The sequence below is a fragment of the Eretmochelys imbricata genome, chromosome 2 (assembly GCF_965152235.1).
Source record: "Eretmochelys imbricata isolate rEreImb1 chromosome 2, rEreImb1.hap1, whole genome shotgun sequence".
In the NCBI taxonomy this organism is placed as follows: Eukaryota; Metazoa; Chordata; order Testudines; family Cheloniidae; genus Eretmochelys; species Eretmochelys imbricata.
The window spans coordinates 85,100,624-85,125,248 of NC_135573.1; the positions used below are offsets into that span (position 1 = coordinate 85,100,624).

The window sequence follows — 24,625 nt, forward strand, 5'->3', positions numbered from 1 at the left end:
CCCAGCCTTTCTCCTGTGTCGGCTCCAACTCTGCTCCTGCCTTCCCTGACTCCAAGTACCCCAGTTGTGACTCAGGTTTGACGCATGGCTTGGGCATTTGACCTCTGACTCTGTTTTTGACTCTAGTTTGATCCTTTGTTCTGGCATCTGTTCTGATTCTGACCCTTGGTTCTGTTTCCTGGGCCCTGACTCCAGCTCTGACCTCTAGGACTGATCGCTTACACCCTGGTTCCTCACAGCAAGCACCCCAACATAGACGCGGCTAGGGGAGGTGGTTTACCTACATCAAGGCAACTTGGGTGAGTGTTCTGCAGAAAAGGACCTAGGGGTTACAGTGGACGAGAAGCTGGATATGAGGCAACAGTGTGCCCTTGTTGCCAAGAAGGCCAATGGCATTTTGGGATGTATAAGTAGGGGCATTGCCAGCAGATCGAGGGATGTGATCGTTCCCCTCTATTCGACACTGGTGAGGCCTCATCTGGAGTACTGGTGTCCAGTTTTGGGCCCCATACTACAAGAAGGATGTGGAAAAATTGGAAAGAGTCCAGCGGAGGGCAACAAAAATGATTAGGGGACTGGAACACATGAGTTATGAGGAGAGGCTGAGGGAACTGGGGATGTTTAGTCTACGGAAGAAAAGAATGAGGGGGGATTTGATAGCTGCTTTCAACTACCTGAAAGGGGGTTCCAAAGAGGATGGCTCTAGACTGTTCTCAGTGGTAGCAGATGACAGAACAAGGAGTAATGGTCTCAAGTTGCAGTGGGAGAGATTTAGGTTGGATATTAGGAAAACCTTTTTCACTAGGAGGGTGGTGAAACACTGGAATGCGTTACCTAGGGAGGTGGTGGAAGCTCCTTCCTTAGAAGTTTTTAAGGTCAGGCTTGACAAAGCCCTGGCTGGGATGATTTAATTGAGGATCGGTCCTGCTTTGAGCAGGGGGTTGGACTAGATGACCTCCTGAGGTCCCTTCCAACCCTGATATTCTATGATTCTATGATTGATTGATTCATGAAATGGTAGAGTTCATGATTCTAAGGAATGGTAGGAGGGAGTACAGCACAATAAAGACAATGGATTTCAGGAAGGCAGACTTTAGCAAACTCAGGGAGTTGGTAGGTAAAATCCCATGGGAAGCAAGTCTAACGGGAAAAACAATTGAAGACAGTTTGCAGTTTTTCAAAGAGACATTATTAAGGGCATTAGGAGCAAACTATCCCACTCCGTAGAAAAGATAGGAAGTATGGCAAGAGACCACCCTGGAGATCTTCAATGATCTAAAACTCAAAAAAGAGTCCGACAAAAAATGGAAACTGTCAAATTTAAAAGGATGAATATAAACAAATAACACAAGTATGTAGGGACAAAATTAGAAAAGCCAAGACACAAAACGAGATTAAACTAGCTAGGGACATAAAAGGAAACAAGAAAACATTCTACGAACACAAGAGGAAGACCAAGGACAGAATAAACCCATTACTCAATGAGGGGGGAAAGACAATAACAGAAAATGTGGAAATGGCAGAGGTGCTTAAAGACTTCTTTGTTTCAGTTTTCACCAAGAAGTGAATGTCAATGAAAATGAGGTAGGATCAGAGTCTAAAATAGGGAAAGAACAAGTCAAAAATTACTTAGACAAGTTAAAGATCTTCAAATCACAAGGGCCTGATGAAATGCATCCTAGAATACTCAAGGAGGTGACTGAGGAGATATCTGAGCCATTAGCACTTATCTTTGAAAAGCCATGGAAGACATTCCAGAAGACTGGAAAAGGGCAAATATAGTGCCCATCCATAAAAAGGGAAATAAGGACAACCCGGGAAATTACAGACCAATCAGCTTAACATCTGTACCCGGAAAGATAATGGAGCAAATAATTAAGAAATCAATTTGCAAACACCTAGAAGATAATAAGGTGATAAATAACAGTCGGCATGGATTTGTGAAGAACAAATAGTGTCAAACCAACTTGATAGCTTTCTTTGACAGGGTAACAAGCCTTGTGGATAGGGGGGAAGTGGTAGATGTAGTATATCTTGACTTTTGTAAGGCTTTTGATACTGTCTCGCATGACCTTCTCATAAACAAACTAGGGAAATACAACCTAGATGGAGCTACTATAATGTAGGTGCATAACTGGTTGGAAAATTGTTCCCAAAGAGTAGTTATCAGTGGTTCACAGTCATGTTGGAAGGGCATAACGAGTGAGGTCCCGCAGGGATCGGTTCTGGGTCTGGTTCTTTTCAATATCTTCATCAATGATTTACATAATGGCATAGAGAATATACTTTTAAAGTTTGAGGATGATACCAAGCTGGGAGGGGTTGCAAGTGCTTTGGAGGATCGGATTAAAATTCAAGATGACCTGGACAAACTGGAGAAATTGTCTGAAGTACATAGGATGAAATTCAATAAGGACAAATGCCAAGTACTCCACTTAGGAAGGAGCAATCAGTTGCACACATGCAAAATAGGAAATGACTGCCGGAAGGAGTACAGCGGAAAGGGATCTGAGGGTCATAGTGGATCACAAGCTAAATCTGAGTCAACAGTGTAACACTGTTGCAAAAAAAGCAAACATCATTCTGGGATGTATTATCAGGAGTATTGTAAACAAGACACGAGATGTAATTCTTTCGCTCTACTCCGCGCTGATTAGGCCTCAACTGGAGTATTGTTCCAATTCTGGGTGCCACATTTCAGGAAAGATGTGTACAAATTGGAGAAAGTCCAGGGAAGAGCAACAAAAATGATTAAAGGTCTAGAAAACATGACCTATGAGGGAAGATTGAAAAAATTGGGTTTGTTTAGTCTGGAGAAGAGAAGACTGAGGTGGGACATGATAACAGTCTTCAAGTACATAAAAGGTTGTTACAAGGAGGAAGGAGAAAAATTGTTCTTCTTAACTTCTGAGGATAGGACAAGAAGTAATGGGCTTAAATTGCAGCAAGGGAGTTTAGGTTGGACATTAGGAAAAACGTCCTAACTGTCAGAGTGGTTAAGCACTGGAATAAATTGCCTAGGGAGGTGGTGGAATCTCCATCATTGGGGATTTTTAAGAGCAGGTTGGACAAACACCTGTCAGGGATGGTCTAGATAATATTTAGTCCTGTCTTGAGTGCAGGTGACTGGAGTAGATGTCCTCTCGAGGTCCTTTCCAGTTCTATGATTCTATGATTTCTATGATCAACAGAAAAACCTTTTCTGTCACTGTAGGAAGCATATACACTATGGCACTACAGTGGCATAGCTTCAATGCTGAACGTGTGCCACTGTACCACCAGAAGTGTAGACACGGTTTCAGTCATAATTCAATCCAGGGACTGCTTCCAATTCCACACCACATGCAGCCTAAAGTCTCAGCCTAGTCCATAGTAATTAGATAAACCTAATAAGACCAACATAGTGGAAATCTGTGAGAGACCATTCATGTGCAAACTTCATCTTTGGGAAAAGACTAACCACTTTTTCCTGGGGGAGGAGGGTTGGTCAGTTTGAGGACACTGCCCTATTTGCTTGAGATTCATTTTCCCTGCAAAAACCAAAGCTGAGTCTTAGTCTGGGTTGGAGTCAACTATCTTGTTCTAACAGCATGAATGAGCAAGTAGATAGTAAGTAATTATGAGTATGTCATACTTCTACAGTAATTATTTAAGGGATGCATGAGAGAGATTAATAAAAAAAGTTAGATCAAATCTAAAATGGAAATGTATAGTTTATTTACATTTCCCTTTTCCCTAAGCCTCAGCTGAGTGTGGTTGGATTAGTTTTCTTGTTTCATTTCAGTAGAGGTAATGAAGTTTAATTTATTTTAAACAAGGGCTAGTCAGAAGGATCTTATCCTGTGCTCTTGTGGCTGAGATAACAGCTAAGTAGAACAATGCTGCCTCATTCAAATGACTAACAGTTGTTTCCAAATGCATGAATAAGCAGTGACAATTCAGCTAAGCTGCCTGAAAATATTTTTCTGGTGATAGTGTAGTGTAAATCATTGTTTTACAGATTCTCTTTCAATGATTTCATTGACCCCTGCTGTGATACGATTCATCGGTTTGTGCACGTGTGCAGTTTAGCAGAGCTGAATAATAAGTAGCAAAAAGACTCAAGAAATCCTTACATTTGATATATTTAAGATTAATTAGGAAAACATCACCCGCAACACTGAGAATAATTAAATACCACTGAAATCTCTACAGTCACCTGACAGAAATGGGCAACTAACCAAAAAGGGATTCAAAAGAGAAAAAAATGGACCGTTCCATAAGTAATGTAGAAACCCCCACGCCAACAAAACCAGACACTTATCTGCTACGCAAAACCCTACACTGTACCTGTATTCCAATGGATAAACATCTGTTTTTCTTGAAGTGATCCTTCTTTCTGTCTTCTACAGCAACAGTGGCAATGGCGGTGGTTGTGGTGACTGTTGCAGTATTGTTGCCTATATGCTGACTTGCCGGGCCATGGATCTGTGCATTAGCAGCCTCAATCGCAGCTGTCAGGGCCTTCATACTGTCCAAGCTTTCTGTAGAGTTACTAAGTCCAGACTGACTGATGATATCTCCCCTTTGCCCCTGCCCATCCATGTATGCATCTTGGGCAGACTCTGTGCTGCTCTGGGCTGTGATAGAAATAAAAGGTTTTGTGGTGGTTCTTGGTGGAACAGGAGGTGGTGTCTTCTTATATGTGGTAATGCAGGATGACACTGGAAAGAGGAAGAAAGACTCTGACTTACATTTCAGTTTTCACATTTGAGTAGGAAAAGAATGGATTCCAACCATGCAAAGGTCAATCTGTATGGGTGGGGTGAAGGTGAGGAAGGTCCTGTACGTCAACAAGCTGCAGTAGGCTCCAGTTAGAGAGCTGCATGACCCTACTTAATAGTTCTACTCATTCAGATGTGAATCACATGATTATCAATACAGGGGATGGTAAAGACAGACATCTCGTCCCTCCTCTGCCAGTTTATTATTTCCTTCACTGGATTTTTCTATTAATTTGTGTCAGTCCAGTTTTTAAATGAGTCAAGCAATGGGGCTTCCCCCCAAATGTCATGGTTTTCAAACAAGATTAACAGAGATTGGCCTCCAGACACTCACTCTAGCTAACCTGTATCATATGCGATGTTTTACTGCAGCCAGGTTTTGTCTCTCTCTAGGTATTTTTACGGTACTTATCACAGTGGTATCAGTATACAATGTTAGACCCATGTTTAGGCAGAATTTTTAAACACAGGTCTTTGGACAGTGAAGACGGGAGCTGCAGCTACTGCATTTGAGGCCTCGTCTGCATTTAAGATTTAGGTCAGCACAGCTACTGTTTCTCAGGGAGGTGGTGTTTTTACAGTGATGGAAAAACTCTTTCCATCGCTGTAGGCTGCAACCACTGTATGGGGTTATGTCAGCATAAAGATGGGGCCATAGCAATGCCAGTACAGTCCCCGTAGTATAGGCTTGGCCTAAGAAAATCAAAGAGCATTTAAGGTAAAGTCTGTTACCACTAATTATATGTAAACCTATGTCTATGCATCTGAATACAATAGATGTTCTCATTCTTTGCCGTGGGTCCTCAGGTCTCTTTGAAATATTCATTAAACATGAAAAATTACTGTAAAAGCCACTTAAAAAAACCCAAACATATTGCCAACCATTATCACAGATTTCTCCTGTGCTAATGACGGCCCCAATTTTGCAAAGGTTTATGCACTCTTTAATTTTACACACTGTGAGAAGTTCGATCAGTGTTTGCTGTACTGGGGCCTATAAAAAAAGACCATTGTTCATTGGGATTGTGGTGCCCTGCTTTTCAGAAGGTCAGACCACTTTTATTCAGGTGCCTGAATATGAATTTGGAAGCCTAACTTTAGGTTCCCCCAGGTTTGAGAATTTTGGCCTGTGCATACAAAATTAAAGAAATAAATAAAAATCTATCCTCAAAGGCCATTTCGCTGCTCTGTGTTAGTGAAATCCTGGAATGCTCTAAAATGAGAAAAAAGATTATTAGGAACCAAAACCCAATGAAGCCATATTTTATTTTAAAGAAAATAAATACAGGCACTAATCTGTGCATAGTTCAGATGCAAACATGTTCATACACATTATTATTAACAACAATCCCAAGACAAGAAATGACTTATCAGAGCCTCTTAACTGGCAGATATCTGTGCCACCCACATAAAAGGTAACTGTACTACAACTGTTCTGCTGCCTGTTTGAACTATATGCTTGTTGAGCCAGAAGCCATTATGGCATTAATTTGGCTAACCCAGATCCACACAACTGATATCTTTTTGATGGCTGTATGAATGCATTTTCTTTGCTGTGGAGTAAAAGGCATCACCAGGTCATGAAATCACATATGGATTTTTTTTTTATTTTATTTTTTAAAGAATTCCAGTATTTCTGGTAATATGTCTGCAAATATAAAATTCTCCATCAGTGCATTCATCAAGCATGTGAAACAAGGATGGAAAAAGAAAAGCTCACTGTAGTAGTTAGGGTTTTGAAAGTGTAATAAAGCAAACTGTGATTGGGGCTGGTCTTCACTACAGGGAGTTCAACGCTGCTGCAGTCGATGAAGCAGGGATCGATCTAGTGGAGCTAGTGAACACCCGCTAAATCAGTGGCAGAACGCTCTCTGGTCAACGCCATCCAGCTCTCCGAGAAGAGTAAGGGAAGTTGACCAGAGAGCGTCTCCCGTCGAAGCAGCGCAGTGAAGACACTGGGATAAGTCAACCTAAGCTACGTCGACTCCAGCTGGAGTGGAGCTTATTCACATAGCTGGAGTAACGTAACTTAGATCGACTGACCCCTGTAGTCAAGAGAAGCCCTGATTTGTGATGTATCCACCAGAAACTACAAATTCTTTGTGGGATGGAGGTAGTGTGGGGGGAATGGATAAAAACAAGCTCCTAATATTTTAAAAACAGTGCAGTTAGTAGTTTTCTATGTGAACTAAGGTCTGGTTTAAACAGCCCTTGAAAGGACAAGTTGTTGGTGCTAAAGAAAAGGTAACAATTTCTGAACAGGACTGAATATTATATAACCCTTGACCAGTTCTGGAGCAGCCAAAAGCAGCACCGCATTTATGATGCAAAACCTACTGATGTTCAGGAGAGTTAACAGCTGTTGATGAAGCACATACAGATGGACTTAAAAAGAATAATAGAGAATGTGGTTTGTGTGCTGATGAAACACATCTGCACCAGAAGTGACTGAGCTGCTTAATGGCCAGGAGAATGTCCTTGGAGTGTTAGGTTTCAGAGTAGCAGCCATGTTAGTCTGTATTCGCAAAAAGAAAAGGAGGACTTGTGGCACCTTAGAGACTAACCCATTTATGTGAGTTCACGAAAGCTCATGCTCAGATAAATGGGTTAGTCTCTAAGGTGCCACAAGTCCTCCTGTTCTTTTTTCTTGAAGTGTTAGTGACAATACTTTGGATGATCCCCCCTGGAGGCACAGCAATTTGCACTTCCCTGTATCAGAGGGAGTGAATTTGGCCCATTAAATAATTAATTCTCATAATACCCCAGCAAGGTACATGTAATTTTCCCTATTTAATAGATGGAGAAACCATGAAAAACCTTGAGGAGAGGTCTCAAATGGGGTAAGATCCTCCAAAATAGAAAGGAAGCACTAATAACACACGCTGCCTTATCACTGGTCACCTCACACTAAAAAAAGAAGCCAATAAACAATATCTACTATATGGTGGTATATACCAGCAGTCTGGCACTTCCTGAGAGCACGTAAGCATCTGGTTTAGAAGTATTTTATTCCACTGCTCAATGCATCCAATAGGGAAAACAGTTCACACTGTGAGGAAACATGCCTGCATCTAGTTAAACACAGCACTGTTCTCGAGAGGAGCAAAGAATCAAGAAGTCATATGCTGAAATTGTAAAAAGAAACAGAAGAAGAAAAAGACAAAGTTGTTTTAACAAGTCAATACATAGCCTTATTTTCCTGGAGTCACAAGGCACATACTGAGCAAATCCAGGCAGAGTGCAAGTCATAAAAAAGCCCCAGGCACTTCATTACTGGAAGTGATGTAAGCTGCTGCCACTCCTTTGCTGAAACTACAACAAAACAATGCAAAACCTGCAATCTGTAGCAGCTGCTCTCTAAATGTCAGAGCTGACTGAGCCCTTCAAAAGTCTGCAACATAACAAGCAAATGGACTTTGTTCCTCATTGTTCTTCCCAATCACTTTCAAGAACCTGGCAACTTGTGATATGGCAACCGGTAGGGTCTAAAAAGGCATTTGGCTTTTATGTTTGCTACCACATTTGAATATTAAAAAGGTGTTTAAAAATACTAAAAAACCTGGCACTCTGCCTAGCCCAATTGGGACTGAGTGGTCAGTCAGTGTGGGAGAGCATCACGTTGATTTCCTGGCTATGCCAGGAGCTGTGTTAGTGGGGGCCAAAGAGAATCCCACCCTGCTCTTCTCTGCCAGAAAAGACCACTAGGAAGGTGGGCTTTGAGGGAGAAGGTTGCACACTGGTGGATGAGTGACAAAGACAGGAAATCCTTCACCCAAACCCAGAACATTACTATGGTTTTCTAGATACAAAGCTATCATATTATCGTATAAGGCCCAGAGTCTGCAAAAGAGTCTATTCTTTCCTTCCGGGGCATACGTAGGACCTGATCCAACCAGTGAAGTCAGTGCAAAGATTCCTACCGACTTCAGTGAGGTTTGGATCAGGCCCATCATTCCCATTTGTATTAATGGACTAACGAAAAATGTCCTAATCATTATTTTTGCTCTTTCCTATTTTTGTGGCATGACTACTTGTGATATTTTGATTCCAAATACCTGGTGGGACAGAATTTTTTCCAAGGTGGAAAAGAAGTGAGAGTGTTTCTTTTACTAGCTAATGTTTCCGAAGTACTAACTCACAGGACAGGAATTTGCAACAAGGAGTGTCAACCGCCCCAGCCAGAAGGAAGTCCAATGGTTTAAAAAAAAACCCCAGGCTTGCTTAATATCAAGACTTGAATTCAAACTTTTCATTGTAAGAGCACTTCTGTTGTTTAAACAAGCTCACTAGGGAGAAGAATGCTAGGGAACAAACACGAGCATGCAATCACAGGCTTGTTGTATAAACCAGTGATGGGTGCTTTACTAAACCCGCAGGCAGACAGATCGAGCTGTGCAATGGGATCAGTTTCAGACACTATTTTGGACAGTGCAAATGAGAAGATATGTAAGCCATGCAATTCCCTGTCTAATTTAACAATTTCACATAAGCATGGTTAGCAAAAGGAAGAATAAGTGAATGCAGATTTAAAGTTAAGTAACTAATAGTCACTGTCTCATGGCGGGGAGGGGGGGGAGCAATTAAGTCCACAATTTACAGGGTGCAGTAAAAGGGTTAATCAGTACTTATATAACACAAATTATTAAACTATAAGGTAAACATAGTTACTTGGCCACATAACCTATAGATGGTGGCCACTTTTCTCATTTAACTATTGTTAAATATCTGTACTGTATTACGTAGTGCCCATATATCCCACCCAGATGCTGTACAGCATGTGGGTAGATAGGGACCCACTGGTAAAGATCTTACAAACTAAGAAACCAGCCTGAGAGTCGTAATTCAGATTCGAAAACTCCCCAAATTCCAGGGTATTTGGGCTTAGGGTTTTGATTTGGCCTGTTACAGAGATAGGACCCAGACACGAAATGTGGATTACAACTAAGATGTCAACCTCCTTCCCTCCTACCCACACTCTACCCTGTTCCATCCAAGTGTGGGGGAGTGCCAGGAATTGGAATTTTGGTTTGGGCACATATTTTATATACTTTTGTTAGTACACATTCAATGTTTATGCTTTCTTAATAAAAAAAACTTCCTTATTTCTGAATGGCAGACGGCTGCTGAGGCAGCAAAGCTTTATAATTAAAAACAAAACTGAAATAAAGCCTTCCATAAGATATTCTAAATTGACTGTGAGCATATCAGTGTCAGTTATGGGTATCATCCCAAATGAGAGCCAGTAAAGCCATCATGTATTCTGGGTATGCTTACATGTCACATAGAGCAGCAATTTCTAGCCCTGCAGTGAAGCAAGAAATGAGACCAGAAACTTGTCACAACTATAAGGCTGAATAAGGCTACCCTGCAACTCAAACTGTACTGAGCAGAAAAGATGAAAATATTTCTCTGGCATGTTTTTTTCTCCCCCCCCCCCTTAGCTGTTTGAAGCTGCTGTGATGTTCAGAAATGTAATCACTGTCCCTGCAGAGCTAAATTAGTGTGCGGAGTGCAAGTGGGGCCACGAAAGGAGTCTATGTGCAGTTTATTACATGGATATTGCTACCATCTAATAATTACATATAAGGAATTATATGCACACGTCATTCACTTGTTACTGAAATTTAGCCCGCTTGTGCTGAAACAGAGCAGAAGGTTAACAGTACACAGCAGACATTACACAACAGCTGTAGGGGAAGTAAAGAAACCCATACACAATTGAAACTGTAGGGGGAGTTTTATGTAGACTGAATGTAATTATCTAAATTACAACTCGGCTAGAACAGAGTATAACACCTTACTCATGAAAAAAATGCAATGTAATCTTTAAGGGTCTCAAGTAGTTACGACTTTGATTTTCTCTTATCTGAAGGACATAGATAAAATAGATCTGTATACTGTGCATGGTCAAATCCACAATTCATCTCAGTGAATGAAAATGAGCGCATTTGCGTTAACATACTGTCTAGTGAAGTAACAAAGCAAATGAATGGCACTCGCCTCTGCTTTGACCTGTGCCAGCCAGTAATTGTCTGAGGAATATTAAACTATTTAGAGAGAGAGAGAGAGAGAGAGAAAGAGAGAGTTTCTACTTTACACAAGGACTCTATGGATAACATCAAATCAGCCAGTAACCTACATACATCAATGGACAACTGAATGGGAATTCACTCAAGCTGATGACTTCTCATTAACCTTTGGCTACTGGTAAACCACCTGGGAAAAAAGAAGTTGAGAACAGCAGAATCACAGAACCACTATAAAACAATAATGTAGCACTCTTCCAGACAGATTCTCTCGAAAGGAAACTGGTTTAAAACCACTGTGGCAGGTTATACACAATAAAAAACAAACCTCTATGCTCAGTGAAATTGGGGTTGTTGGGAAGGGAAGAAAAAACAGAAGACTGTTACTTCTGTTAGTTGACATAAGGTATGAAATCATTACACAAGGCTGCAACAGGGGGTTGTGTGTGTGGAATCCAGCATTACTGTCCTGTTTAGTCAGTCTGTAAATTATTTACCCTCTCTTTTCAACTTTACAGTGTTAAACTGAGCTAATCAGGGAAATGCCGTTTGAGCTACAGCTTAATTCAGTGAGCTTTCTTAATTCTTTCTGAACTTAAATTCCTCCTCAAACCTCATTCATAGATTCATAGAATATCAGGATTGGAAGGGACCTCAGGAGGTCACCTAGTCCAACCCCCTGCTCAAAGCAGGACCAATCCCCAATTTTTGCCCCAGATCCCTAAATGGCCCCCTCAAGGATTGAACTCACAACCCTGGGTTTAGCAGGCCAATGCTCAAACCACTGAGCTATCCCACCCCCATGGATTTATTTGAAGAAGACAAGAGCAATATATGAAATATTAGATGAAAAAGAGTCCTTGAAAAGTACATTATGCTACAGAACTTAAACGTGGTCACAAACATTACAGTAAGAAATTGAAAAACTTTTTTGAATACCATAAATTTGTTCAATAAAAAAAGCTTTTAGAGTGAAGAGAAGAAACTATATTAAAAATGGGAGTTAATAACACTGCAGTTGATGAATGTAATAACCTGCTTTTTAAAGAGATCAGGTCCTTTTCCTGTACATCTTCTAGGAGCTGCATGTCTCCAGCAAAACCCTTTATTGGACACTGGTATTTTATTTGTGTTATGTTTTACTACAATGCACATAAACACCAAAGAGTTCCCAGCACTTTCTATCAGGTAATATTGTCAATAAATTGAAATGGGCTAAATTTTCAAAGTATGCACAAACAGGTATTTGAGTGTCAAAAACCTGCATATGCATACACCACGGGCCCACTTTCAGAATAACTCAGCTTTGGATAAGATTACCAGTTTTTGTATTGCTTTGCCACTTTCTGGTGAAAAGCTTTAATGACCCTTTTCCCCCTCACTTGGGACCAACGTTCCCTGTAAGCTGTGCATCCACACAGCAGGCTTGTAACTGCTATGCATGTCATATGGTAGGAACATGGACAGCACCTGGGTCTCCCTCTCTGGGCCAGGTCCTCAACCTGCTGAAACTGTTGTGGCTCCTTAGGCACTGGGGGCTGGGAAGTAGGATGGACCCGATGCTCACCAGCAGGCAGGGATAAGGAACGGGAGGGGAGACAGGGACTCTTCGGGGGGAAATTAGCCATAGTTGTCACTAGGACTCTTTCTGTTGGTGGGGGTGGCCGGCAGCTGGTTTTCTGCATCCTGGAGGTGGCAACCCTGGGGCTGGACTTTTTTTCAAGAGCTCAGCACCCACAATTAGGGCCAGATTTTCAAAATCGCTCAGCACCCAAACTGGTTTTGAAAATCTGGTCGCTTATGTTGACGCCTAAATAAGAGCTGAGCAATTTTGAAAACTGGGCCCTAATGGTGACCTAGCACATTGAGCGCTACACTTTTATGAAAATCTGGCCGTGTGTGTCACAATGGGAGATATTTGGGTGCTGAGCACTTGACATTAAACCTTATTTAGATGCCTAAATGGGAGCAGAACCCTGTCAAAAATCTGACCCCAACTGTGGTTGCTGAGCACTTTTGAAATCTAGCAGAAACAAGCACCTGTTTCTATGCCACAATACCCATTCTGAGCATGCCAATGCGGATTCTAAGTGCAGTTACTTTATTGTATATGTCTATATTTTTTGCAGGTGCAACTTAGGTGCCATTTTAAACATTTTTATTCAATATGTGCATGAAAAGATTATGGCATTAGCCATTTTCACCCATGCCCCCATTTACACACAACTGGAAAGAATACTTAAAATGTATAAGGGGCCACAGTCAACATACGGGTAGCCAATGTAAATCAGAACTAAGTTCAGTGAAACTGGTTAATAGTCCTGTAAGGAGCTCAGAATCAGGCTCATCGTTTACTAAACTTCTCATAAAAGAAAGCACTGCAGGTCACGACCTCCTTCACAGTTCAACAAAGGAGCAATTTTTTGTTCTTGCTGCTCTTCTGTTATCTCCTCTCTACCTGATGAATGCTGATGAAACAATCAAAGCTGCAATTTCAGCCAGTCATTTTAGAAATAGCTAGCTCTACCAGCAGTAATTGGCCTCGATGCAGGAATTCTATTCTATGGCCTATGTTATTTATATAGGAGGTCAGACTAGAATGGGGTTCTCAAACTGGCAGTCATGACCCTTCAGGGGGTCGTGAGGTTATTACGTGGGGCTAGCGAGCTGTCAGCCTCCACCCCCAAACCCCGCTTCACTTCCAGCATTTATAATAGTGTTTTTATAAAATGTGTTTTAATTTAGAAGGGAGGGGATGTTGTACTCAGAAGCTTGCAGTGTGGAAAGGGTCAGTCAATGGTACAAACATTTGGGAACCGCGAAAAATCTAAAGGTAATGTCTTTGCATACAGTCACAAGAATTCATGTGTCTTTCAGGTACTAGATTACTTGATTTAGCCAATTAGACACCATATGATCAAATTACTCACAGATAATCGGGTTGGCTATTAACATATCTGTCCATCTGTGTTTTAAGTACTTCACTGCAAGCATGGACTGCTTTAACCACTTCACAACAACCATCTTTAACTGGACTATTGACAATTTAAAGCGGTGGTCTCCAACCTTTTTACACACAAAATCACTTTTTGAATTTAAGCGCAATCCAGAATCTACCCCGCCCCTTCTCTGCAGCCCCACCCTGCTCCCTCCAGCCCCCTCCCACCATCGCTCGCTCTCCCCCACCCTCACTCACTTTCACCAGGCTGGGGCAGTGGTTTGGGGTGCAGGCTCTGGGCTGGGGTTGAGGAGTTCGGAGTGTGGGAGGGGGCTCTGGGCTGAGCCTGGGGCAAGGGGTTAGGGTGCAGGAGGGTGTTTGGTTTGCTGGCTCTGGGAGGGGACTCAGGGCTGGGGCAGGTGGTTGGGGTGTGGGAGGGGTGCAGACTCCCTCTGGGCAGTGCTTACCTCAGGTGGCTCCCAGGCAGCAGCGCAGCGGGGTTAAGGCAGACTCCCTGTCTGCCCTGGCCCCGCATCACTCCTAGAAGCAGCCAGCAGGTCGCTGCGGCCCCTGGGGAGTGGGCAGTGTGGCTCAAGGCACCAACCCGCAGCTCCCATTGGCCACAGTTCCCCATTCCAGCCAATGGGAGCTGCGGGGGTGGTGCCTGCAGACAGGAACAACATGTGGAGACTCCCTGCACCCCCCCCCAGGGACCACGCGGCTGCAGGGATGTGACAACAGCTACCAGGAGCAGCATCGGGCCAGGGAAGGCAGGGAGCCTGCCTTAGCCCTGCTGTGCTGTTGGACTTTTAGTGTCCAGAGATCGTGATCGACTGTCAGAGGCTCCAGGATCAACCAGTCAATTGTGATCTACCGGTTGGTAACCACTGCTGATTCTTCGCTGAATGCAAATATAACAACTGCTCCTTCCTCCTCCTCAAAAAAACAGCTCCATTTGTGAATTCAGAGTAATTACTGCTGACGTTAGCAACAAAACACAAATTTTTACCGTTTTTTACTCCCAATAGCCCTGCAAAGCCAATTCAATTATGATGGAATGAGCATGATTCTATTTTATTGTGTGCATCATGAACAGAATTGTTTCAAGGGGATGGTCTATCCATTGTTTGAGCAGCAATTTAAGTAAACTGATTTAGAAACCAATTAGGTTAAATTGGTCCAAACCAACCTCTTGCATGGATAATTTTATTCTGGATTAGGCTATTAAAAATTAAACTAAATCAAAATAGGGCTGAAATAAAAGTGTCCACACAAGAAATTGACCCCAACTGAACTCAGTTTATTGGTTTCGAAACAGACTTAGCTACATTGGTACAACTTTTGTGTGTTGACAAGCCCTAAATTCTAATAAATTATACCTGTGCTACCCCACTGAAGTCTGTACAGGTGTAAATGAACTTGTATTACTGATGACAATGCAGGGAATGGAAAGACCCCAGCTTCACTTTTAGATCCCAGGCTGAGTTTGCAGAACTGGCATATTTTTTACCTGTAAACTGAACACCTTTGATCCAGAAATCTCTGAAACACAATAAAAATGAGGCCATTTTTACGAATTTGCTTTTCAGAGTAGAACCTCATCTTAGAGAAGTTATACATGTGATAGATATATTTAGATACATGTAGTGAACTTAGGAGTGTGTATTGTTCCATAAGAATTGTATGTTTGTCAGCACTGAGGTTGTTCAGATATATGCCATCATGTGCCAGCAATGCCCCTCTGCCATGTACATTGGACAAACTGGACAGTTTCTACACAAACGAATAAATGGACACAAATCAGACATCAAGAATTGTAACATTCAAAACGAGTAGGAGAGCACTTCAATCTCCATGGATACTCAATAACAGACTTAAAAGTGGCCATTCTTCAACAAAAGAACTTCAAAAACAGACTTCAGTGAGAAACTGCAGAACTGGAATTAATTTGCAAACTTGACACCATCAAATTAGGCCCAAATAAAGACTGGGAGTGGCTGGGTCACTAAAAAAATTAATTTTCCCTCTGTTGATACTCACACCTTCTTGACAACTGCTGGGAATGGACCACATCTACCATGATTGAATTGGCCTCGTTAGCACTGACCCCCCCACCTCCCGTCTTTTCATGTGCTGTGTATTTATACCTGCGTACTCTATTTTCCACTCCATGCATCTGATAAAGTGGGTTTTAGCCCACGAAAGCTTATGCCCAAATAAATTTGTTAGTCTGTAAGGTGCCACAAGGACTCCTCGTTGTTGTTTTTTTTTTTTGTTAGATAAACTTAATAAACAAGTTATTTAGCATAAAGTATGTAAGATGAAGTTTAATATTTTAAGTAGCTGCCTATATTATTCTTTAGCAAACTACTTGATTATGTTGAAAGAGAGTTTTCCTAGGGCTTCTTCACAGTGCTGAGCACTTTGGCCCTGATCCAGCAAAGCACTTAAGCACCTGCTTAACTTTAAGCATATGAGTAATCCTCTTGAAGTGAATGGGTCTAGTCACATGCTTAAGTGCTTTGCTGGATCAGAGCGACAGTGCTCAGCACCTTGCAGGTGTCATTGCAGGTGTCATGTCATTGAATGTCATCAGCACAAAAGAGGTTATATTGACATCTCTTTTACTATCACCCCAGGAAACAGATAAGACCATTTCAATAACTCACAGCTCAGAAATCACCTATTGTCTGGAATCCTGGGCTAACACAAGGGCAGTAGCCACTCCCTGTTGTTTCAGAAAGTAAAAGATTTAGACAAGGAAGGACTGGGATCCTGGGAAACACGAAAAGAGAAAGGGTAAAACCAGCCCCAACAAGAGCTGAGTGAAAGACATTTTCTTTTTTTCCCCCTAACCCCAACAATATCCCTGAAGAAATGCATGTAAAATGGGTTATGCGATGGGGGGAGTGGGGGACTGGGGTCCCTGAGGAAATTCGAATCCACTGCATGTAAGAGACTTCAGACATAAAATCTTGTAACTTCTGTGCAGGCTACATACTCAGCATCAGCTGCCTGTGATAATGGGCTGCCAGCTACACTTTATCTACCTTCATAATTTTTTAAAAATAATGTCAATTTCACAACAAAGGAATTTTAAATTTTGTCAAGATGATGAACATGCTGCCCCGAAATTTGAATGTATCTCATGTCATTCCAGTGGCAAAACCCAAGGTATACTTACCATAATTCCCAGCATTACAAAGTAGCACCATTATAGTAGAGAGACTGTTGATGATTTGATTATATATTTCTCTCTCTTCATCCCCCTCCGCTCCAACCCAATTTGCCCCACAAGATTCAACTGCAACTTATCTAAAGCAAAGATTTAGGAATTCAGCCTGGATGAACACTATCCCTCATTCACCCCTACCCAACACAATTGTTTCAGGATTTCTGAAATTCACATGAATATAGGAACCTAAAGATACATTTTTATGCTTGCATAATTGAAAGTTAAGGCTGGGCCATCAGTTAAAAGATACACCCCTCCCCCCCCAATAAAAATACATTGGACATTGACAATTTGAACTATTTAGACCATTTTTAACCTATGGAAACACTTTTGGAGATCACAAACTCACACAAAATCTTTGCAAACTCCTGCAAAATTAATCCCACAAATTCATAGAATCCCACAAATGCTTGTAACACATTTTTGTAAACCTCAAACTAAGGTGAGAGGAAGACTGAATCAGATTTTCAAATAAAACACCTTTTCTTTCTCCCATTTTTCCTTTCTCTCCCCACAACTTTCAGCACTGGCTCTTTGCTTCCTCTTCCTGAGTCCCACCTCTAACAGGTCCCACTATCTACACAAATATATTCTTTCTGTAGGTCTGGTGTCTCTTCTGCAGTCAATATTTCATATTCTGGGACTTCACTGGCCAGTGCTGCCCCAGAAGACAACCTTTGATGCTGGCTGAGGAAGGTAGAACACATGGAATTTAAAAGAGAAAGCATCCTCTACCTTCAAGTCTGGATCCTGTGTCCAAATCAGTTAGCCATAACTAATCACATAATTCAACATTTCTTTTTACTTTCCTACAGAAATTATAAAACAGAGATTACAGCAGAATATTGAGAGAGCTGGTAGAATACTGCAAAACAGTGCCAGCCACCATTGATTCAGATTTGAAACAGCTGTTCTATTTGACCATGCTCACACCTTTTGTTGTTTGCCATTTGCAAACATTTGTGTGACTTGAATTTTTGTTTGCATTAATGTTTTGGGAATGGCTGTTTTACAGATTCACACCTATATGTGCATGCCAACTCTGGCATGAGTTTATTCACTATTTGTTATTCTCATCCAATCAGGGAGAGGAAACATTACCATTGGTAGATGACCAATCACAGAACACAAAGGACAAATAGTGAACAGTTCATGAATAATCCACAGACTAAAATTTGTTTGATAAACTGCTTGTGGACTAATTATGAACAACAAATAGATTTATAAAAATCAATGAAGCATCTGCAATCAGGGAAAAGGGATAAATTTGCAATGAATGTTAGTCACAATGAGTAATTCAACCAGCTCAGGTTAGTAATAATGATCATATAATTTACATTTGTCTAGCACCTTTTATCATAAAGGATCTGAAAGGATATATACACCACATATATCTAAAAATCACATTAGTGTCACCCACTGCTCAAATGCAATCTCGCTTGGGCACCACACTGAAGCACTGGTTCATTAGGGCTTGTCTACAGTTGGAAATTTACTTAAATAGTTATTTCAGAATAATTATCACTTTCAAAATGGAAAAGGAACTCTTATTCTGGAATAAGTGTTCATACAGCCACTTATTCTATAGCTATTTTAGTAAATTTCCAAGTGCAGACATGCTTAATTGATGCAGAGGGAAGAGTGCAACTTAGTGAATCACCAACCCAACTTCCTGCTGCTACCTTTGTTTTGTAGAGATCTCCCATCAAAGTGCTAACCAGCTTAACTTTGTTTAGCTTTTGAGATCTGATAAGAGCAATGATTCAAGATGGTTTGGCCTAAATTTGGGTCAGGCAGGCTTTTGGAACACAGGAACCGTGTAGATGAAATCAGTCCCATCCTAGAATTATCAGGGAACAGAATTATTAAAACCCCTCAACATAAAACAATTAGATAGTCATACAATTCAAAGGTAGTTTGTCACAGTAATGGAATCTTTGTGTGTACAACACTGGTGTTTAATTAATGTAGTGAATTTCAGGAATGAAATTCATTTCATTTGAGAAGTGAAATTTACTAATATAACAGAAGCAAATATTTTTAGAAGAGCATGTATTCTGACGATATCCCACTTTATCCCATTTAGTTGACTTTTCTATACATGATAAGAGTGTGAGGTATATTAGCAACCAACTAGGCCACTGCATCTGCTTTCTCTGAGATTGGGAACCTGCTGATTTGACCTGTTCATCAAAAACGTCATCTCAAAAGGACAAGATTGTTTTAAAAATTTCCTTCCTATTTTTCCCATTTCCGATCAATCTTTTTTTTTTAAAAAAACCCTGAACTACAGAGCCAGACTAAAATATAAAAGCATTGTAGGACAAAACCTTTCCCCCTCTTGTTTTATAGAGTTTGAACTTAGCTGCCCCTGTTTGTAACCATTGTTCTTCCAAATGTGATGCACATGTCCATGACACTAGATGTGTATGTATGTTTCATGCACCGATGCCAGGAAGTTTTGCCTAATGGTATCATATGGGTGGCATGCCTGCACCCTGCTGCTCCTTGTGCTCCAAGATGAGGGTATAAAGGGTAGGGAGCCCCCCATCCCTTCTCAGTTCCTTCATACTGGATCCTTAAACGAAAGACTCTGGTGCTTTGGGGGAAGTAGGGTGGGTCCTGTCATGGATGTATGCAACATATCTCAAAGAACAACAGTTAAGAAGGTAAGTGTTCTTTCTTTTTTGAGTGACTGCATATGTCCATTAAATTAGGTGATTCACAAGCAGTTTCCAGTGAAAGTGGGGCTGGGAGTCTCACTGGAAGAGGAACATGAGAACAGCTTTCCCTACATTAGCATCTTCCCTTGATGTGTGAGTAAGTGCATAAAGTCTAGCAACAGTATGGACTGTGGACTACATTGCTGCTCTGCAAATGTCTACCATCAGGACCTTACTCATAAACGTCATGGATGCTGAGTGAGCTCTGGTTGACAATTTTTCTGGAGGAGTAACATCCTTAGCATTAAGAAAAGGAGTACTTGTGGCACCTTAGAGACTAACAAATTTATCTGAGCATAAGCTTTCATGAGCTACCGCTCACTTCATTGGATGCAATCCTTGGCATTGTAGCACATGGCAATACAGCTGGTGATCCATTTGTGCAACCGTTGTGCCGTCACAGGATGCCCCCTCATTTGTTATGGGTAGGAGATGAACAGATGGGAAGATACATGAAGGGGCTTTGCTCTGTCTAAATAAAATGTCTGGGCTTAGCAAACATGCAGAGTCTGAGACTTTTGCTTTGGAAAGCAAACCTGTAAATAAATAGATTTCAGAGTAGCAGCCATGTTAGTCTGTATTCGCAAAAAGAAAAGGAGTACTTGTGGCACCTTAGAGACTAACCAATTTATCTGAGCATAAGCTTTCGTGAGCTACATCCGATGAAGTGAGCTGTAGCTCACAAAAGCTTATGCTCAGATAAATTGGTTAGTCTCTAAGGTGCCACAAGTACTCCTTTACTTTTTAAATAAATAGAGTGGCTGAGATTAAAGTCAGATATTACTTCTGAAAGAAATTTCGGATGTGGCCTAAGCTGTTCCTTGTCCTTGAAGAAAAGAGTGTTTGAAGGATCCATTACTAGGCATGCAGCTCTCCTACTCTCTTCATGGACATGGTGGCTACGAAAAGGCCCCCTTCACTGAAAATTGTAACCATGAGCAGGAGGCTAATGGTTAAGTTCAAATCAGATTGTGGAGTAGGGTCCCTAGAGAAGGTGTGAAAAGTCTATCTACAGCTTTTAAGAACCTAGTTGTCACTGGATTAGATGTTATCAGTCTGAATAACTGGCGAGGGCCATACCAAGAGGCTCAAGAGAGCTTTTGCAGATGCGTAGGCCTCCAGGGTGGTCAGTACCAAGACAGACCTTTGCCCCACTGTGATCAAGAGTGATGGTCTAATACCTGCTCTAAAGGAGCAGCTGGCCTCGACAGTTCTGGCTTGGTAACTGGATTCAATGGCTCTGCTGTGATTAAGCCAATAGGGAGTGGTACTGTGGGGCAGTGAGACGACAGGCAGTTCTGAAGTGGAAGCCACCCCTTTCTTTGGCTTCAGAGGTTGAGAGGGCTCTGAGTGCTTATGTCTTTCTGAGGAGTGCTTTGACGAAGGCTGGGAGAGCACTCCTGGATGGGCAGAAACTCCTTTCTAACTGACCAATGCCAGGGAAAGCGTGGCATCCATCAGAATATACCTGAAGCGTTCTTCTCTTAGCTTCTTAGGTGTTGACTTGAAGCCTTGGCAAACTGGACACCTGGCCCTGATGTGATCCTCCTCCAAGCATTTCAGACAGCAAGAGTGAGGGTCACTCACTGACACTGGCTTGTGACATTCAGAGCAAGCTTTGAAGCCAGGGGACCTATGCTGCCCAGAATCCACTGATTGACCAACAGTGAAAGGAAGAAAGAAAAGGGAGTTTGAGGACCCCCAAAATGAGTACTACTAACTAGCCAAAATCAAAAGGAGTACTTGTGGCACCTTAGAGACTAACAAATTTATTTGATCTTAAGCTTTCACAAGTACTCCTTTTCTTTTTGCGGATACAGACTAACATGGCTGTTACTCTGAAACCTAGCCAAAATCACTAACTGCATGTTCACAGAGGAACAACTGACAGCACATGGCCACCACTGACCAGGGATAGTAAAGAGGAACTGAAGGGAGGATGGGGTGGTCTCTGTCTGTTATGTGGGCCACATCTACACAATATATATACTATCTATATATATATACTGTATATAATAATATAGTCCCTGGAAAAATCATGGAGCAGGTCCTCAAGGAAACCATTTTGAAGCACGTGGAAGAGAGGAAGGTGATCAGGAACAGTCAACATGGATTCATCAAGGGCAAGTCAACCTGACTGCCCTCTATGATGAGATAACTGGCTCTGTGGATATGGGGAAAGCAGTGGATGTGATATATCTTGACTTTAGCAAAACTTTTGCTGCAGTCTCCCACAGTTCAACAAGGAGAAGTGCAGAGTCCTGGACTTAGGAAGCAAGAATCCCATGCATCGCTACGGGCTGGGGATCGACTGGCTAAGCAGCAGTTCTGCAGAAAAGTACCTGGGGATTACAGTGGATGAGAAGCTGGATATGAGTCAGCAGTGTGCCCTTGTTGTCAAGGAGGCTAATGGCATATTGGGTTGCATTAGTAGGAGCACTGCCAGCAGATCGAGGGAAGTGATTATTCTCCTCTATTCAGCACTGGTAAGGCCATATCTGGAGTACTGCTTCCAGTTTTTGGCCCCCCACTATAGAAAGGATGTGGACATCTGGAGAGAGTGGCAACGAAAATGATCAGGGGGCTGGGACACATGACTTACGGAGGAGAGGCTGAGGGAACTGGGTTTGTTTAGTCTGCAGAAGAGAAGAGTGAAGGGGGAGTCCAAAGAGGATGGAGCTCGGTTGTTCTCAGTGGTGGCAGATGACAGTGTGACATTGCACTCCATATGCTTTATGAAAATATGCTTATGAATGTGAATATAATGTAACTGGAATATGCTTTATGCAAAAGGTCTCTGGTAAGGTTTCATTACAAAGCTTATAATACTGAGTGTGTTCATCCTATTTGTATGCATGTATATTCTTGTATCTGAAGCTAGAAATATCAAGTATAACTTTGAGGTCCTATTGTAATTATACAAAGTGTGGGCCATTAATGGTGGTTTGGAATCTTGATGGCTCCCACTGACTAGGACAATTGGTTGTAAATGGCTTACTCACCTGCAAGCCTTCCTATGTACATGTGGGCAAGTCTGTGGGTAATGAAGAATGAGGTTTCACAGGGACATGTGACTGTGTCACCTGATAATGAAATCCACCTTAAATCTGGTACTTTTCCATTTAGAAGGAGGGGTGGGGACTCAGAGAGACAAAAGATTCCCACCTTGTGCCAAAGCTATAAAAGGGGTTGGAACAGAACAAAGGGGGCGGCCAGTCATGAGAAAGCCCCTGCTTAACACCTATGATGTCTGCTGGAACTAACAAGGACTGTACTAGGGGAATGGATTGGGCCCAGACTAGGAAGGAGTCTAGTCTGTGAAAGAAGCTTATTGGAACATCTCTGAGGGTGAGATATTACCTATAATCAGTTTCTTAATGTATTAGGCTTAGACTTGTGTGTTTTTGCTTTATTTTGCTTAGTGACTTAATTTGTTCTGTCTGTTATTACTTGAAACCACTTAAATCCTACTTTTTATACTTAATAAAATCACTTTTGTTTATTAATGAACCCAGAGTAAGTGATTAATACCTGGGGGAGCAAACAGCTTTGCATATCTCTCTATCAGTGTTATAGAGAGCGGACAATTTAGAGTTTACCCTGTATAAGCTTTATACAGAGTAAAACAGATTTATTTGGGGTTTGGATTCCATTGGGAGCAGGGTGTCTGGGTGCTGGAAGCAAGTAACCTACTGAGCAGTTGTTAGTTAAAGTCTGCAGCTTTGGGGGCATGGACCAGACCTGGGTCTGTGTTGCAGCAGGCTAGCATGTCTTGCTCAACAAGGCAGGGTTCTGGAGTCCCAAGCTGGCAGGGAAAATGGGCTCAGAGGTAATTCCAACACGTCAGGTGACAGTCCCAAGGAAGTCTCTGTGACTGAACCCGTCACAGAGAGAACAAGGAGCAATGCTCGCAAGTTGCAGTGGGGGAGGTCTAGGTTGGATATTAGGAAACACTATTTCACTAGGAAGGTGGTGAAACATTGGAATGGGTTACCTAGGGAGGTGGGGGAATCTCCACCCTTATTGGTTTTTAAGGCCCGGCTTGACAAAGCCCCGGCTGGGATGATTTAGTTGGTGTTGGTCCTGCTTTGAGCAGGGGGTTGGACTAGATGACCTCCTGAGATCTCTTCCAACCCTAAATTTCTATGATTCTATCTATATGGCCCTGAGGATGTCACATGGGCCGCACATGTGCACTGATTGGGCCGCAAGCAGCCCATGGGCCGCAGGTTGAGAACTACTTCTCTACCCTTTATACTCTCTGCTCAGAGCATCAGAGGCACCTGGGCACAGGTATGGCTGCCCCTACGAGTACAGCTAAAGAAAACTCTCCAGTATTAGAGTATGAGATTCGCACACACCTAGTGTAAAGGACATATGCAATCACTTGGAGAAGAAAAGCTTCTTTACTTTATTTAAAAATAGACACTGAAGTTGGAAGGGCTGAGCACTATAACCTTTATTTTACTTCTGTGCAAAGCACAGCTATTTCTTTATATGTGCTTTTAAAAATATATTCAGTGAGTGTTTGACTCTTAAAAGAATAAATCAATGTTAGCAGTCCAGTACTCATGAGCTACTTCGCAGTGCTAAATCAGTGTGCATGCACAAAGATGGCAGAAATGAGCTTCCAAGGGTTTAAAATCTTTTTTTATATAAACCACAATGAAAAATGTTATTTTAAAAATCATATGAAATATCCTGAAAGAGGGTATCCTTTAACAAATGCTGGTGGTAAATGGATGATCCCTGAGGCCTTCAGAAGAGGCCCACATCTGTAAAATGTTTTACATTTTCAAGATGGAAGGCACTACATTTCTGTATATATATGTTGTTGTTATAGTCAAATATTTTTGTATACTATAATCTGCTGTGGAATGGTCTGCAGATTCCAAGGGCTTAATTTTCCTCATGTATGCCAGTATAAATCAGGAATAAAA

At 41.7% G+C, this 24,625-nt stretch overlaps 1 protein-coding gene across 2 annotated transcripts in view; it reads right to left on the reverse strand.

The window, feature by feature from the left end:
- The window catches only part of DLGAP1 (DLG associated protein 1), a 196,941-nt gene that overhangs the window by 33,907 nt on the left and 138,409 nt on the right, over nucleotides 1–24,625 (reverse strand). For both annotated transcript variants that reach the window (XM_077809053.1, XM_077809054.1), the window contains exon 5: nucleotides 4,330–4,703. In XM_077809053.1, coding sequence (XP_077665179.1) covers nucleotides 4,330–4,703 — 374 coding nt within the window. The remainder of the gene's footprint in view (nucleotides 1–4,329; nucleotides 4,704–24,625) is intronic.